This window comes from Momordica charantia, assembly GCF_013281855.1.
Source record: "Momordica charantia cultivar OHB3-1 chromosome 2 unlocalized genomic scaffold, Mcharantia_2.0 BLBB01000002.1, whole genome shotgun sequence".
Taxonomy (NCBI): domain Eukaryota; kingdom Viridiplantae; phylum Streptophyta; class Magnoliopsida; order Cucurbitales; family Cucurbitaceae; genus Momordica; species Momordica charantia.
The window spans coordinates 9,353,148-9,367,542 of NW_028275160.1; the positions used below are offsets into that span (position 1 = coordinate 9,353,148).

Here is a 14,395-nt window from a genome sequence, read left to right on the forward strand (position 1 = left end):
CTTATACCCACCTTAATGAGAAATAATTCTCGGATGAAATTCTAAGAATATTAATAGATACTATGTTCATGGTATTAAATATTTGTCGACATGGTGACATTTTCATATATCTATGGATTCGACATCGACACAAGGGATAAATCAATATTTCCAGTAAAAAAATTAGACAAAATATGAAAAATATCAACAAAATGTCACAAATATATATAAAATATTAATATTAATAAATTTTAACATATTTAAAACGTGTGAATACTTATTTGTTAATTTATATACTTTTTACGAATTCTTTTTTTCTTTGTATAAAATTTTCAAAAATATTTATCGATAACGATATTTTATCAGTATTTCATGGGTATATCATCCACATTTCTGTACATTTAAAACTTCGACTATGTCATCAATTTATTAAATAATTAAATGCAGAATAGCGATGATGAAGATAGCTATTTTTTTTTAAAGAACTAAAATTGACAATTTTAAAAGTTAAAAAAAAAGAAAAACAAAATAAATCTTAAAAAGGGCCACTAAATATATTATTTCACTCTAAAAGAAAATAGAAAAAAAAAAGCTCTACGTACGGCGATTTGAAAGTAAGTGTATTCGTCAGCTGGTGAGATCGGCGTCGGAATCTTCCGGGTCGGGTAATTTATTGAGGTCGACCCGGTCGGAGAAGCAGGAGGAAGAAGGCGGGCGCGGGGGATCGGCGGAGGCGTGGAGGGCGGCGTCGACACGGGCGCCGACCTCGGCGGCGATCTTGCGGACGGCGGCGGGGGAGGAGTCGGCGGGGAGGGCGGCGGCGGAGAAGAAGTGGGGGAAGTTGAGGCGGGCGGAGGGGCCGCGGAGGTGGAAGACGGCGGTGTCGTAGGCGCGTGCGGCGGCGAGTGGGGAGGAGTAGGAGCCGAGCCAAATCCGAGAGCGCTTATTGGGCTCACGAATTTCAGCGACCCATTTCCCCCACTTCCTCATCCTTATCCCTTTGTACGGTTTCCCATTATGATTCATATTTTTCTCATCATTTCCCTCTTTCATCCCTCTCTCTCTCTCTCTCTAAAAGAAATTTGAAGACAGAAATTTCCCCTCTCTCTAAAAGGTTGGAGAAACAGGGAGATGATGGTGGTGGTGGTGGAGAAATTTAATTTGGAGATATTTGCATGAAATAATATTCAATAGAGAGAGAAGAGAGAGAAGGGGAAGTTTTTTTTTATTTTAATTTTGAATTTGTTTTTGGGTTTGGCTACATATTATGTTATGTTTGCGATTTGGCCAACTAAAAATTTTGTCACCGAGTAACCCTACACGTCGATTTCTTCGCACAAATTATAATATAATACCAATATCTCTCAAAACAACTGCTTGCTCTCTTTGTTCATCCTGTAATTTTATCTTTATAAATAATCTTATTTTACTATATATATATATATATTCAGTTTCAAAAAATGACAAATAGTAAAAAAGAAATTAGGTTCCTGGATGAGAATAAATTTCTATTTGATGTCTAAATTTCAAAAAGTAACCGTTTGATTTCAATCTTTAGAAAATAATTTTTAAAATCCTTGGAGTCAAACTTCTACCAACAGATAAACTAACATGACATTGATGAGTTGAATATTTATTAATTTTAGTTTAGGTGGCGTTTTACCATCTAAGCTAAAATTAATATAAATTTAATAAACATCCAACTCATCAATAATTATTTTCTAAAGGTTAATAACAAAATTTTAAAAAATTTAGAGATCAAATTGAAACTTATTTTTAAATTTAGAGATGATAAAATATATTTTATCCTATTTTTTAACTAGGTAGCTAGGTTTTTCTAGAGAGAAGAAAAGAAAAAGATTCTTATAATAATACTTATTTTCTGATCGGACGACTACTATTCAAAATTTGGCAATTGCTTGTATTTTGGAAAAGGAGAAAAATAAAGTGGTTAGGGTGAAATAGAAAATTTAAGGGAAAAAAACAAAATTTAAATTTGTTAAGAAATATAAATTCTAATTGGGTAAAAAGAAAAATCCAAGTTCACCGACATAGTGTTGGCCGATTTATTATTATTTATTTAATTATTTGAAGGCAAATATTGAGATTTGGGTTATGGAGGTTGTCAGAGAATTACAGGCTGGAGGAGGCGAAGAGTCTCCTCTTGCAAATCTTTTGATTGGAAACTCGAATTGTGACGTCTGTTTGGTAAGGAGATATTAAATTTTTGTTGCCATGTTTAATATCTTTAGTTTCTATATTAATCAAGATTTTAAATGCAGATGTCGAAAAAAAATATCAAGAATTCAATTTCATAAAAGTATAAATATATTGATGTTGATAGATATTTATGTAAAGTTAGAAAAATAAAAAAATAGTAAAATATATTTAAATTAACAAATAAATATTTTTCTATTTATAAATAAATTAAAAATATTTAATATTTACTATTATGTATATGATAATGATATTTTGTTGATATTTGTCATATTTTGTCGATTTTTTTGTGATATGATGGAAACATTAGAAATATGGACATATCGACGGATATTTAATATCATGATATCAACATCATAAAAAATCTATAAAATATTAAAAATAACAATATATTAGTGACATGAATATATCATTAATAAAATAATAATTTTAACTTATCATGGTAACATAATAATTTAAATATTTTTTTAATTTTAACTTTTATAATTATTTCAAAAAAATTTATTGACGTGATATTTTATCAATATTTTTATTAACATTATCATGAAATTAAAACTTCTACATGTCTCGGTATTTAAAATTTAAAAAGAAAAATTGTAAAAAGAGTAAATAGAAAATTGCCAACATAATTACTACCCGTTGCCGGACGTACGTACTGGCCCTCGTTGCGTCGTTGTATATTTCCTATATTTTTACCTTGGTCCTTCAACTTTTTCCATATTTCATTTTGGTCCCTTAATTAATTTTAAAATAATATTCTCCCCCCAATTCATCTCTCCTAATTTTAAAAAGGTATAATAAGAGTCTGTAGGAGATTTTTGTTAAGTATTATTTTTTTAAGAAACTTTAAGTATTATTCTTAAGTTATACATTAATTAAATATATATATATATATATATATATATATAATATAATATGATACTTACCTCTTATCTTATTATCAAAGTTGGTTCAACTAGTTAAAATATTATACATTTGTTCCGAAAGTTTGAATCTTCACCCTACACTGTTATAGTAAAAACAAACAAGAAAAAAATTTCATGAGTGATTGAATAAATTTTTTTCTTATATTAATATTTTGTTAATTAATTTATCTTCACTGGCACTTTAATAGAATTTTATATTTTAATGAACTAAAATAACTCATCTTAAAATTTCAGTAACAAAAAGGAAATCTAAAACAAAGAAAAAGTTTACTAAAATAATATAATTGAAAATGGGGTAAATATCTTACTGTTAAAAATTAAATAAAATTATTTATTTTTAAAAGAATAATTTGCAAAAGGAGACAGAGGGTAGGTCGGTGGTCGGTGCAGAGATACCGTTCGGAATTTGACTTTTCCTAAACGCAATAACGATATTGTGAATTGGCAGTTTTGACCTTGTCTTCTAGCGAGAGAGGAAGGGTAATATAGAAAATTTGCATTGCCAAAGGCCTAATGAGTGAAAGGTGGGCCATCCCTGTTTATAATATTTTGGGCGGCTAAATTAAATTTTATGTGGAAGACTTGGTCCCAATAATTTCCATTTTTAATACATTTTATTTATTTATTATTATTTTTTTTCAAGAAAAAGCAAAAAGAAAAAGTGTTTGATTGAGAAAGGCATCATCCATTCCCTTCGGTTGGAGTTTCAACTTTCATCAAATACCATATGGGGAAATTCTCCAATAAATAAAAATTGACTTGACCCAAAAAGATGTTCAGATTACATTTAAAACAAAATACCAACTCTAAAAAATTTTTTGGGAGTGACTTCGCATATTTCGAACCAACTAAACTCAACTTACTCGGAACAGTTCTATTTGTTTTAACCTTAGGAGACTCTCCTGTAAATAAAAGAAGAGACCTCGTATGTCACTATAAGAAATAAGGTTTTTCCTGACGCTTGAAAACATCGAAAAAAACCTTAAAAACATCGGGAGTAACTCTTCTCAACGAAAAAAATGCATCTGGAGGAAAGTCGGGAGAAGCCCATCAGGAGAAGTCACTCCCGACGTTTTGAAAAAGTTCGGGAAAAGTGACTTTCCCGACCATTTTCAAAAACCGTCGAGAAAAATTACCTTTCCCGACCTTCAAGAAAAGGGACCTTCCAAAAAAAAAGTCGGGATAAGTAACTTTTCCGACTTTTCATAAAAGGTTGGGAAAAGCACATTTTCCCGACTTTTTTTCAGAACCGTCGGGATTTTTATTTATTATTATTATTTTTTTTTTTCATAAATCCATGTTCATGTGAATCTCATTGTTTAAAGACCTAATTTAAGATATTTCATATTTATGTATTCAAATATCAAATAATATAATTTTTATATTAAACAAAATAATCTTCTTACAATATATTACAAAAGTTGCAACATTACAAAATAAATCTAGCTAAAAACTCTATGTCATTTGCTTTATAAAATCTACTCTACTTGAAAAAGCTTTAGAATAGCCAAATCAGAAGAACTAGAAAAATAAATTTATATCGGCAATAATTTACACAAATCTTACTATTTTCTATGCTCACTTGAACTTGTTGTCTTGACATAGAAATTGGAGTTAACACCACACTAGTGTGCAGACCTAATTTTGTGTACATGTGTTCGTTTGGAGCATTGGACATTGGAACCGAGATCCAAATCTTGCATCAACAACATTATTGATGTTAGTTGTTTAACAACATTGTACATGGTGTAGCTTCAAATATATGTATGAATAAATATATGTATTAATGTGTTCACTTTTGAAGTTAATGATACCAATTACCGTTGAGCTATGCTCGTTTTGGTAGGTTACATGTGTTTTTACTTTCAAATGAGCATGCATAATCGAGTCTTTAACTCAATTTTGCTTTTCAATTCAAAATTATCCAATAAAATTATACATACATACATATAAAATATAACTTGCTAGACCTTCAACTTTTTGAAATAGAATATATCATTAGACAAAAAACTTTGGTTAGATTTTTATTATTATTCGTAAATAATATAATGGAGATATCGGTTAAGTTTTAATTCAAGGAAGAAGATGGTAATGAAAATTTAAAAAGCGTATAAACTAAATTGGTTGACAAAATCTCCATATCATCATTGATGTCGTATTGATCCAGTTCGTCGTTATTATTATCCAAGGAAATTGTAATTCCTATTTTTTTAATACAATATATGAGGTGGAAATTCGGATTTTTAAACCTGAGATAAGTATCTTAATGAGTTGAAATATACTCTAAAATTTGAATTAAAATAAAGGTCCACCGGAAAAAGCTACTTTTGGGAAAAAATTAAAAAAATAAAAAGCTACCATTAATACAGCTATCATTACATTTAAATCTGATGTATGATTTTAACGCATTTTGTGTTTGAAATTTTAAATCTCCAAAAATAGTCTCTAAAAAAATTAATAATAAACTCTCCATGAATACTAATGTAATTTGACATATTAAAAGAAGAAAAATAAAATTAGTGCTCCAACAAATTTAATTTATTTTTCTCAATCAAATGTTGGTTGCATAGATAAAAAAAAAAAAAAAATCTTATAGACCTACCGCTTAGAACTCCAATGATTAAAAATTGATCGGTTAAAATTTTTAATTGACTAACTTTTTTTAGCATTAACTAAGGTGACTACACTATAGATCAAAGGTTGAACTGTACCTGAGTTATATTTATAGATGTTATCATAACTTATTAATTTATAAAGTGATTTATGGTCCTAGTTGGATAAAATTATCATTTTGCCTTTGATTTTATTTTTTACTCTGTGAGTCCCACTAATTATTTAATAGGCACCCTTCCATGATCTCATCACAAAAAAAAAAACTTTTTCTTAGAGTATTAAGAAGACGAGTATCCTATTATCCAACTCTCTGAACTAGTATATTAAAAGAATCACATATATATAAACTCAATCACGAGAAGGGCGCACAATTTGAACTTTCCGAGAGGTAGCTCTATACTTGAAATGTGTTCCTAAAACATGTACTTTTTGGATGAACATTCACGTCACGCTCACCCACATGAATAAAAGAACAAACTTGTATGAGCAGAATAAGGTCATAATACATTCTGGATTAAGATCAAATATGCATATGATCATCCTTGTGTTGGCGTCTTAATTTTCTTTAATGGCTTTACAAGAAACTGTAGGACACATTTGGGGTCCAGTCTTATGCAATTTCGTTGATTATGATACAATCCACTGACATATCACCACATGGAAGATCCGGATGGTCCATTTGTAACAGTTACAAAGTTAATTATTTCAAGATAAGGTCCCTAACGTACTCTCTATCTATATATTGTAGATTATTTACATCACAACTCTTAAACTATATCTTCTCGTATATTTGTTACATACCTAGTTTTATAATACATCTAGTGGCTTAGGAGTAATCAAGCATTGAATGTCAATTTTCACGACAAAATGCACATTAAGTTCATTTTATATCACGAGTTTAGCGCATACATCCCAACATCCCCCTCTTAATTTTTACTCCTAAACTTATCAAGATATAATAATGTATACCTTAAAATTTTGATTTTGTCATATTGGAACCTAAACTTAATAAGTGTTGTAATTTTTGCACCATGTTCAATTTCAGGTAATTCGCTCGCTAATTTTAATAAAAAGCAATGTAAAAATCTCAAAAAAAAAAAAAAAAAAAACTCTCTAATTTAACGAGACATAAAATTAGGCTCCATCAATGCACCAAATCAAGTTAATAAATTTCAACATCCAATGTCATTTTTCTCTAAACCCTGTCCATTTCATATGGTACATATGTTTTATACCTCATATTTAAAACACAATTCTATGAAAATTTATCGTAAGGTAGAGATTGGAACACATTTTTAAGTTTAAACTAATAATTGCAATACTTATCTAAATTTAAGGTACAAGATAATAAAATTAAAAGTTTTTGGGTAAAAATTGATTAACATGGTCAGGGCCAATTTTGATTCTTTTTCTCCAAAATTTAAAAGTTAATTTGACAATTAATGAAATCTTTATTTTAGCTCAACCTTTCTTAAGCCCATATCTAGTGTTGTTGGGCCAAAAATAAAAGGCCCACCCCAAGTATGGCCTAAAAGGCCAACTTTTTTTTTTGTTTTTGTTTTTTGACCCCAAAAGGCGAACCTATTTAGTTATTTTAGTGTATATATATTTGAAACTATTTTAAACAATTTCACGATAGAATAATGTAATGTTTATTGTTTTATTTCTCAAAATGTTTTATTTTTTATATTGTAAAAAATGTTTAAATTTTTTTTTCATAAACTTAACAATAACAATTTAAAAATCCGTATTTGCTGCAATTAATCAAATCTACTCAAAACTTTTCCATCTATAATTGGTTATTAAAGATCTGTTTGGTAATGTTAATGTTTCTTGTTTCTGTTTGATTATTTTTAATAAAGAAAAATACATTTGCATAGCTCCAATACTCATGGATTCAAGAATGATAAATCTATTCTTTTTTATGATTTTGAAACAAATTGGGAATGTGATCAAGAAACTTGTCTTTGCCGTTTCCAAAATTTCTATATAATTTTGAGAATGTTTCTAGAAAATGTGAAACAAAAATTATAAATAGTTGTTAAGTTCTTTAATAAAATTAGAAACGAGAAAAAAAAACAAAAATTTTACCAAACATGTCCTTAATATTTGCTCAGCAGTCAATAAAAACATGGTTCAATACATGCCAATACGAGAGAATTACTACATATACCAAAAACCTTATTATATATGGCCATGTTTTGGCTCTATTAACTCAAAGAAACCACCAAGTAACTTGCACCATGCAAAAGAAAGATGCCTTCAATGGTGGAAAACGAATCACGAACAAACCCTACCGACGCCTCATATGAAAAACTAATTCTTGGAGGAAATGATCAAACGAGAAGTCATCTTAACATTTCTATGTTATATGAGACTTCACCTCCATGATACCATACTAAGAACAAACGACACCACGACCAAACCCATCCTCGAGTAAAAGTGGGTGAAGCAAATAACAACGACATGCTCAATCTACTTAATGATAGGGAGGGCGACGATGGGAATCTAACCCTGACAGGTTGGCACAATCTTTTGGATGACCAATATCTAGTCAAAGTCTAGCATTTGATGTCAAAATAACTGCACCACCAACACTACATGAAAACTCCTCAATGTGACGTAAAAGCAATGAACCCCTTGGTGAATCTGACATATCGTTTGCGAACACCATGGCTGTAAGAGTACCCCTGAAGTTTAAATGGCCAACTATGCAGCGATATGACGACACTAAAAATTCATGGGATCGTGTCGAAACATTCAGCGGATGGATGGATCTGTAGGGGGGCCCAGGATGAAATTATGCATCGGTCGTTCTATTTAATCTTCATAGGACCCAATAGTATTTTGTATCCATGGCTTAATGACAATCAATCACCTCATTCCAAAAATTAATATGAGCCTTTTTTACTCAATTCGTTGGTGGGCGAGAACAAAAGAGACCCACCACTATTTACACTTCGCCAATGAATAGATGAAAGTCTTGAGACTATGAGATGTGATTCAACAACGAAGCCCTCAAAGTAGATGATATAGCCTTGACAGCTATCATGGCAGAGCTCGAGACCAAAAGTCGTGATAGCTCAAATGGTATAGCCATGACAACTATCATAGTAGGGCACCAGGAACAAAAAGTCTTGTGGTCCCTAGGGGAGAAAACTTTGGTCACCTTTGATAAGTTTATCTCTCAATTACAGTGACATGCAAACGTCGGAAAACTACTCGATGTAAAGAGGATAACATCTCTTCCTAAGGTCTTCCGTTAAAGATGCACTTAGTTCTTCTGGAGGTTTTCCATGACGATATGCTGAACTTTTCTTGAGGATGCAATGAACTCTTTTTGAGGTCGGTCAAGCAGGACGACCATGCCCTCGGCCACCTCTACCATATGATAAGGTGGCCATAGGTATGCACCTCAGCCTCGAGTACCACATTTGCCGCGAGCGTTACCTCATCCTAGAGTACTACTTCGGCCTCGAGAAACACCTTGGCCTCGAGAACCACCTCGACCTCAAATATGCATCTCAGCCACGAGAATTTACCTCGGCCACGAGAATTCACAAGGCGGCCATGCCCTTGGCAAGTGCGGCCCATGAGGCCGTGCCACCTTCTCAACTCCAAGGGAGTGCGACCCCCACGATCGAGCAACCATTTTCCACACCTGGCAAACATGACTCTCGTGGCTCCACCCCCTTGTGGCCACTCAAACAATGTAAAATGCATGAATGTTGAATTGAGTAGAGGTATTGCAATGACGTGAATCACGTCCATATAAATAGTGGTGCGACCCACACATCTGCACAATCCCATCTCCAAAACCAAATATACTGGGCTAAAGAATCACTTCTCATCCGGAAGCCCCTCTTTTAAGTAAGAAGTGATAGAGACGGCTCACACTCAGGAGTGAAGGCTGCTGTTAGGGGTATGACTCGGAATGCACGACCCCATGCTTTAGGTGCAACCAACATGGTCGCACCTTCTCCAAGGAATGAGCGAGGCCTTCATGGCCGTGCCTCCTCCCATAGTGACCCCCTTGCACGGTCTATGTCACCTACATAGCTTAAGTGATTGCGCCCTCTCCGCAATTAGCATGTCACATCCAAGACACGGGTCCAACTCATGCACCAGTGCCGTGGTATCACCACCTTGCACTACTGCAGCTCTTGCCCGCTTGAGAGTGACACCGCACCATGACGTCACATGCAGGCTTGCTCCCCAACTTTACTTGGAGAGGTAAGCCAAAGAACCTCTAAAAATATAGAGGTTTCGAAGCCATTTGAAATAAGTTATTACTATCTCTCAACTAGATAAACTCAAACAATTTCTTTCCCAATACTTGATACTAACTTAAGCATCGGAGTGTATGCTGGCACCTCATCGATATTAGCTCACCCTTTCTTTGTGCAAATCGTCTTCGATTCAGCTGTACGAGTCAAGATTTTGTCTTTTCCCCATTCACAACCTATAGGGTCAAATTCGAAACACTCGGTTCAATTAACCTCGTCTTTTTACATTTTAACAGTGGACATGAAAAGGTTCTTTGTTCGCCACGGCGCCACCATCACCATCATCGTCACCGACTCCAAGGCTCGCTCTTTCCAAAGCGACGTCACCTGTGACTTCTCCTCTGCTCCAACATTCGGACCCGTGCAATCCCATTTGTCATTGCCAAAGTCGGCCTCCCTCCGGGCATCGAGAACTTCAGCGATGTCATTTCGAGCGACCTCAAAGGAAAAATCTACTAAGCCTTCCAAATTCTACACAAACTAATCGATCACGTTCATTGAACTACTATTTTAAATTAATGGGTCGCTCTAAATTTGTTTAATTTTGGTTCAATGTATTCCCACCTTTGTTGTACTAAAAAAACACAAAAAAAAAAAAAACTCACTAATTTAATAAATATCAAGTTTGATTGTTGCACAAAATCCAATATTAAATAACTACACCAAAAATTAAAAAAAAAATTAATTAAAAAACCAAATCTAATGTCGTTTTTTGTTCAAATCCTATCAATTTGATACTATATATTCGGATGAGTTACAAATTTATATGGAAGAGTTTTAGTGTGTAGAATTTGTGTTAATAACTATATGAAAGAACTAGGAACTAGTGTGCGTAGGCACAAGAGGCACAAGAAATAAAGATAAGAACTATGACCGAATAAGGAAAATACACCTGTTACATTTTTTCTTTTTAAACTATTAAACTATATTCATGTTGACATTTAAATATTAGAGAAAGTATCAAACCATATAAATATATTGACAAGGTATATCAATTTTAACATTAAATATTTTATATACATTTTGTTGCAATTAGTGAATTCGAGGACTTTTACCTAAATTTTGTTAAAATTAGTATTTTTTTTTAACAGTTAAATTTAGTATTGAATATAGATAAAAATTGAATGAAAGATAAAAGTGCAATGCTTGTTTAAGTCTAAAGTTTAATTAGAAGAAATTGCTAAGTATTAGGAAAAAAATTGATACAACACCTATAGAAATGAATTGTTTTTGTTAAATATTATATTAATTAACCGTCATTATAGTATAATCAAACTGAACAAAGTTCAAGTGGTTAAGGTAGCGTGGTATAAAAAATAAAAATAAAAAACAGTTATTATAGTATAATAATATCAAGTTCATTGGATAGGCGGCACGTGACAGCCAGGAAAATAAGTCACGTGTTTAGAAACATGTCACGTTTTTCATGTGACCAAAATTGACTTCAGCAGCATATGCTTATTATATTATATGTTGTCTGTAAATTGTAATCATGTTTAAAAAAATATATATTTTTTATTTGTTTAAATATCATTTTCGTTTTTCTCAAAAAAGAAAAATTAATAAAAAAATAATTATCGTGATCGAACTTTGAGTTTACAAAATGTAAATTTAAGTCCTTATTTTAGTTCAAGCTCCAAAATCTGAATCCAGATTCAAACCGCCGGCCATCTTCTCCGGCGACCATCGGAGATTCGAAAGTAAGAAATCATGGTACTGGAAAATGAAGAGCTCCGAATCACTGTTCTTCCTCTGTTCGCCTCCGGCCACATCATTCCGATCGTGGACATGGCGCGGCTCTTCGCCCGCCACGGTGCCGCCGTCACCATCATCACCACCGAATCCAACGCCCGCTCCTTCCAAAACGACGTCGCCCGTGACTTCGCCGCCGGCTACAAAATCCAGACCCGCACCGTCCCGTTCCCCGCCGCCGAAGTAGGCCTTCCTCCGGGCATCGAGAACTTCAGCGACGTCGTTTCGCGCGACCTCCAAGGCAAAATCTACCGAGCCTTTCTAATCCTCGAAAAACAGATCGATCAGGTTCATTAATTAAACTACTGTTTTAAATTAATGGGTCGCTCTGAATTTGTTTAATTACGGTTTAAATCTCATTTGGGTCACAGGTAATCATTCCAGAAACACGGCCGGATTGCATTTTGAGCGATCTCTCCTACGGATGGACCACCGACACGGCGGCGCGGCTCGGCGTTCCCCGGTTGGTGTTCTTCGTCTCCAATTTCATGGCCTACTCTGCCGAGCACTCTGTTCTCCAGCACGCCCCTCACCAAAAAGTAACATCCGATTTTGAAACATTTGAGCTCCCGGGGCTACCCCACAAGATCCAAATGACAAAATCGCAGCAGCCGGAATTTCTAGTCCAGCGAAGCCAATTCACGGAGATGATAGAGAAATACAAAGAAGCAGAGAGGAGGAGCTACGGAATCGTAACGAACACATTCTACGAACTTGATGGGGTTTATTTAGAGCATTACAAGAGAACAATTGGGATAAAGGCGTGGGGATTAGGGCCGGTTTCATTGGCCGTGAATAAGGATTTGATCGGAAAAATCGACAGGGGAAACAAATCGGGGATGGAGAGTGGGGAGTTATTGGATTGGTTGAACTCGAAGGAGCCGAATTCGGTTCTGTATGTGAGTTTCGGGAGCATGACGCGGTTTCCGGCGGCGCAGATTGCGGAAATCGCCCACGGGCTGGAGTCCGCCGGCCGGAATTTCATATGGGTGATTCGGAAGAAGAACGAAAACGAAGGGGGAGAGGCGGAGGAGGGGCTGCCGGAGGGGTTTGAAGAGAGGGTGGTTAGAGAGAAGAAGAAGGGGTTGATTGTTCGGATTTGGGCGCCGCAGCTTTTGATTTTGGAGCACCCGTCGACGGGGGGTTTTCTGACGCACTGTGGGTGGAATTCGTCGATCGAGGGGGTCAGCACCGGGCAGCCGATGGTGACGTGGCCGGTGAGTTCAGAGCAGTTTTATAACGAGAAGCTGTTGACGGAGGTGCTGAGGGTGGGGGTTCCGGTGGGGGCGAGGCGGTGGTGGAATATGAGCGATGAGATGGAGGAAGAGGATATTGTGGGGAGGGAGGAGGTGGCGGCGGCGGTGGGGTTTTTGATGGGGGAGGCGGAGGAGGCGGCGGCGATACGGAGGCGGGCTAAGGAGCTCGGAGCGGCGGCGAAAAGGGCCGTAAGTGAAGGGGGCTCGTCCGAGAAGAATGTCGTGTCGGTGATTGAAGAGCTGAGGTCCTTAAAAAGGTAATGCGCGGCAGTAGAAGAGAGACCGAAGCAATGTAATTTTTATTTTTTATTTTTTTTTTGCTTGGGGGATTTAATTTTTTATCCTATTTGATTCAACTCTGTTGTTACTTTTTTTTTCAACTATGGGACGAGTTCGAACTCATGATCTTTTGGTCAAAGATAAGTGCTTTAACCACTTGAGTTATGCTCGGTTTGGCAAATCTGTTCTTACTTACTTAAAAACTTGGGTGGTATGTTTAGAATTGGAATAATATGGTAGATGATTTTCAATATAGTTAAATATATAAGAAAAAAGTTTAAAGTGTATTTTAGATTTCGATCATGTTAAAAAGTTTAAGTTTTAATATATATACATATATTTGAGCCATCGGTCGGTCGGGTCGGTTTTTAGGCCGAAATCCCAACCGACAGACCGCTTAAATAAGATATAACCGACCGACGAAATGATCAGTTCGGTCGATCGGTTTTCGACAAAACCGACTATTATTTTTTAATATCAGTGTGTGAACTGTGTGCAAAATCCGAGAGGTGGACCGACGGCTGTAGGTCTGGGTCGCGACGGGGGTTGCATCTCAGCAATGCCTGGGTCACGGTGTAAAGTGACTGATGGACGACGGGTTTTTGAGCGACAGAGATGGACGGCGTCACGGCGGCAAGGGCGATGCGACAGAGGAGATGGTGAGTGTGAGTCGTTTGTGGGCGATGCGGCGACGAGGCAGTGGCTGGAAGAGTGTGGATAAGGGAGAGAGATGGAAGGAAGGAGAGGCTAACCCTAATTTTATTATACAAGAAGATGAGTTAAAAAGAAAAATATATGAAATGAGAATATGGAAGTAGAAAAATAAGAGAGGAAGAAGATGAAAAGAAGAAGAAATGAAGAAGAAAGAACGGCAGTAAAGTGAAGAGAGAAGGGTGAGAGGAAGATTTTGAGAAATGGGAAGAAAGAGGAAGAGATAATAAATGAAAATGTCAGTGATATTGGAGAATGGAGATGAGGGAGGAAAGAGAAATAAATAAATAGAGGGTTGTATGGTTTCGAGAAAACCATGGGCTCCTAGATTTTTCTTCAAACCATCTCGAGTAACGCACCATCTTCCTTAATATAC

General features: G+C 35.1%; 2 protein-coding genes across 2 annotated transcripts; one reads left to right on the forward strand and one right to left on the reverse strand.

Moving 5' to 3' along the window:
• Window positions 1–369: 369 nt before the first annotated feature.
• LOC148212774 (ethylene-responsive transcription factor ERF008-like) lies at window positions 370–1,256 on the reverse strand. Its single transcript, XM_088120492.1, has one exon. The coding sequence runs from the start codon at window positions 1,030–1,032 to the stop codon at window positions 607–609; it is 426 nt and encodes a 141-aa protein (XP_087976618.1). The 5' UTR covers window positions 1,033–1,256; the 3' UTR covers window positions 370–606.
• Window positions 1,257–11,371: 10,115 nt separating this feature from the next.
• LOC111017964 (soyasapogenol B glucuronide galactosyltransferase) lies at window positions 11,372–13,595 on the forward strand. The gene is made up of 2 exons (XM_022293867.2): window positions 11,372–12,061; window positions 12,145–13,595. Exons 1-2 carry the CDS (start codon window positions 11,732–11,734, stop codon window positions 13,288–13,290), a joined length of 1,476 nt encoding a protein of 491 aa, XP_022149559.1. The 5' UTR covers window positions 11,372–11,731; the 3' UTR covers window positions 13,291–13,595.
• Window positions 13,596–14,395: the final 800 nt, after the last annotated feature.

Bases quoted from the DNA above. Each gene is read 5' to 3' on its own strand.
- LOC148212774 (XM_088120492.1), bottom strand. From the start codon at position 1,032: ATGAAAGAGGGAAATGATGAGAAAAATATGAATCATAATGGGAAACCG.
- LOC111017964 (XM_022293867.2), top strand. From the start codon at position 11,732: ATGGTACTGGAAAATGAAGAGCTCCGAATCACTGTTCTTCCTCTGTTC. The intron at 12,062-12,144 runs GTTCATTAATTA...TTTGGGTCACAG, and splicing joins TCGAAAAACAGATCGATCAG to GTAATCATTCCAGAAACACG.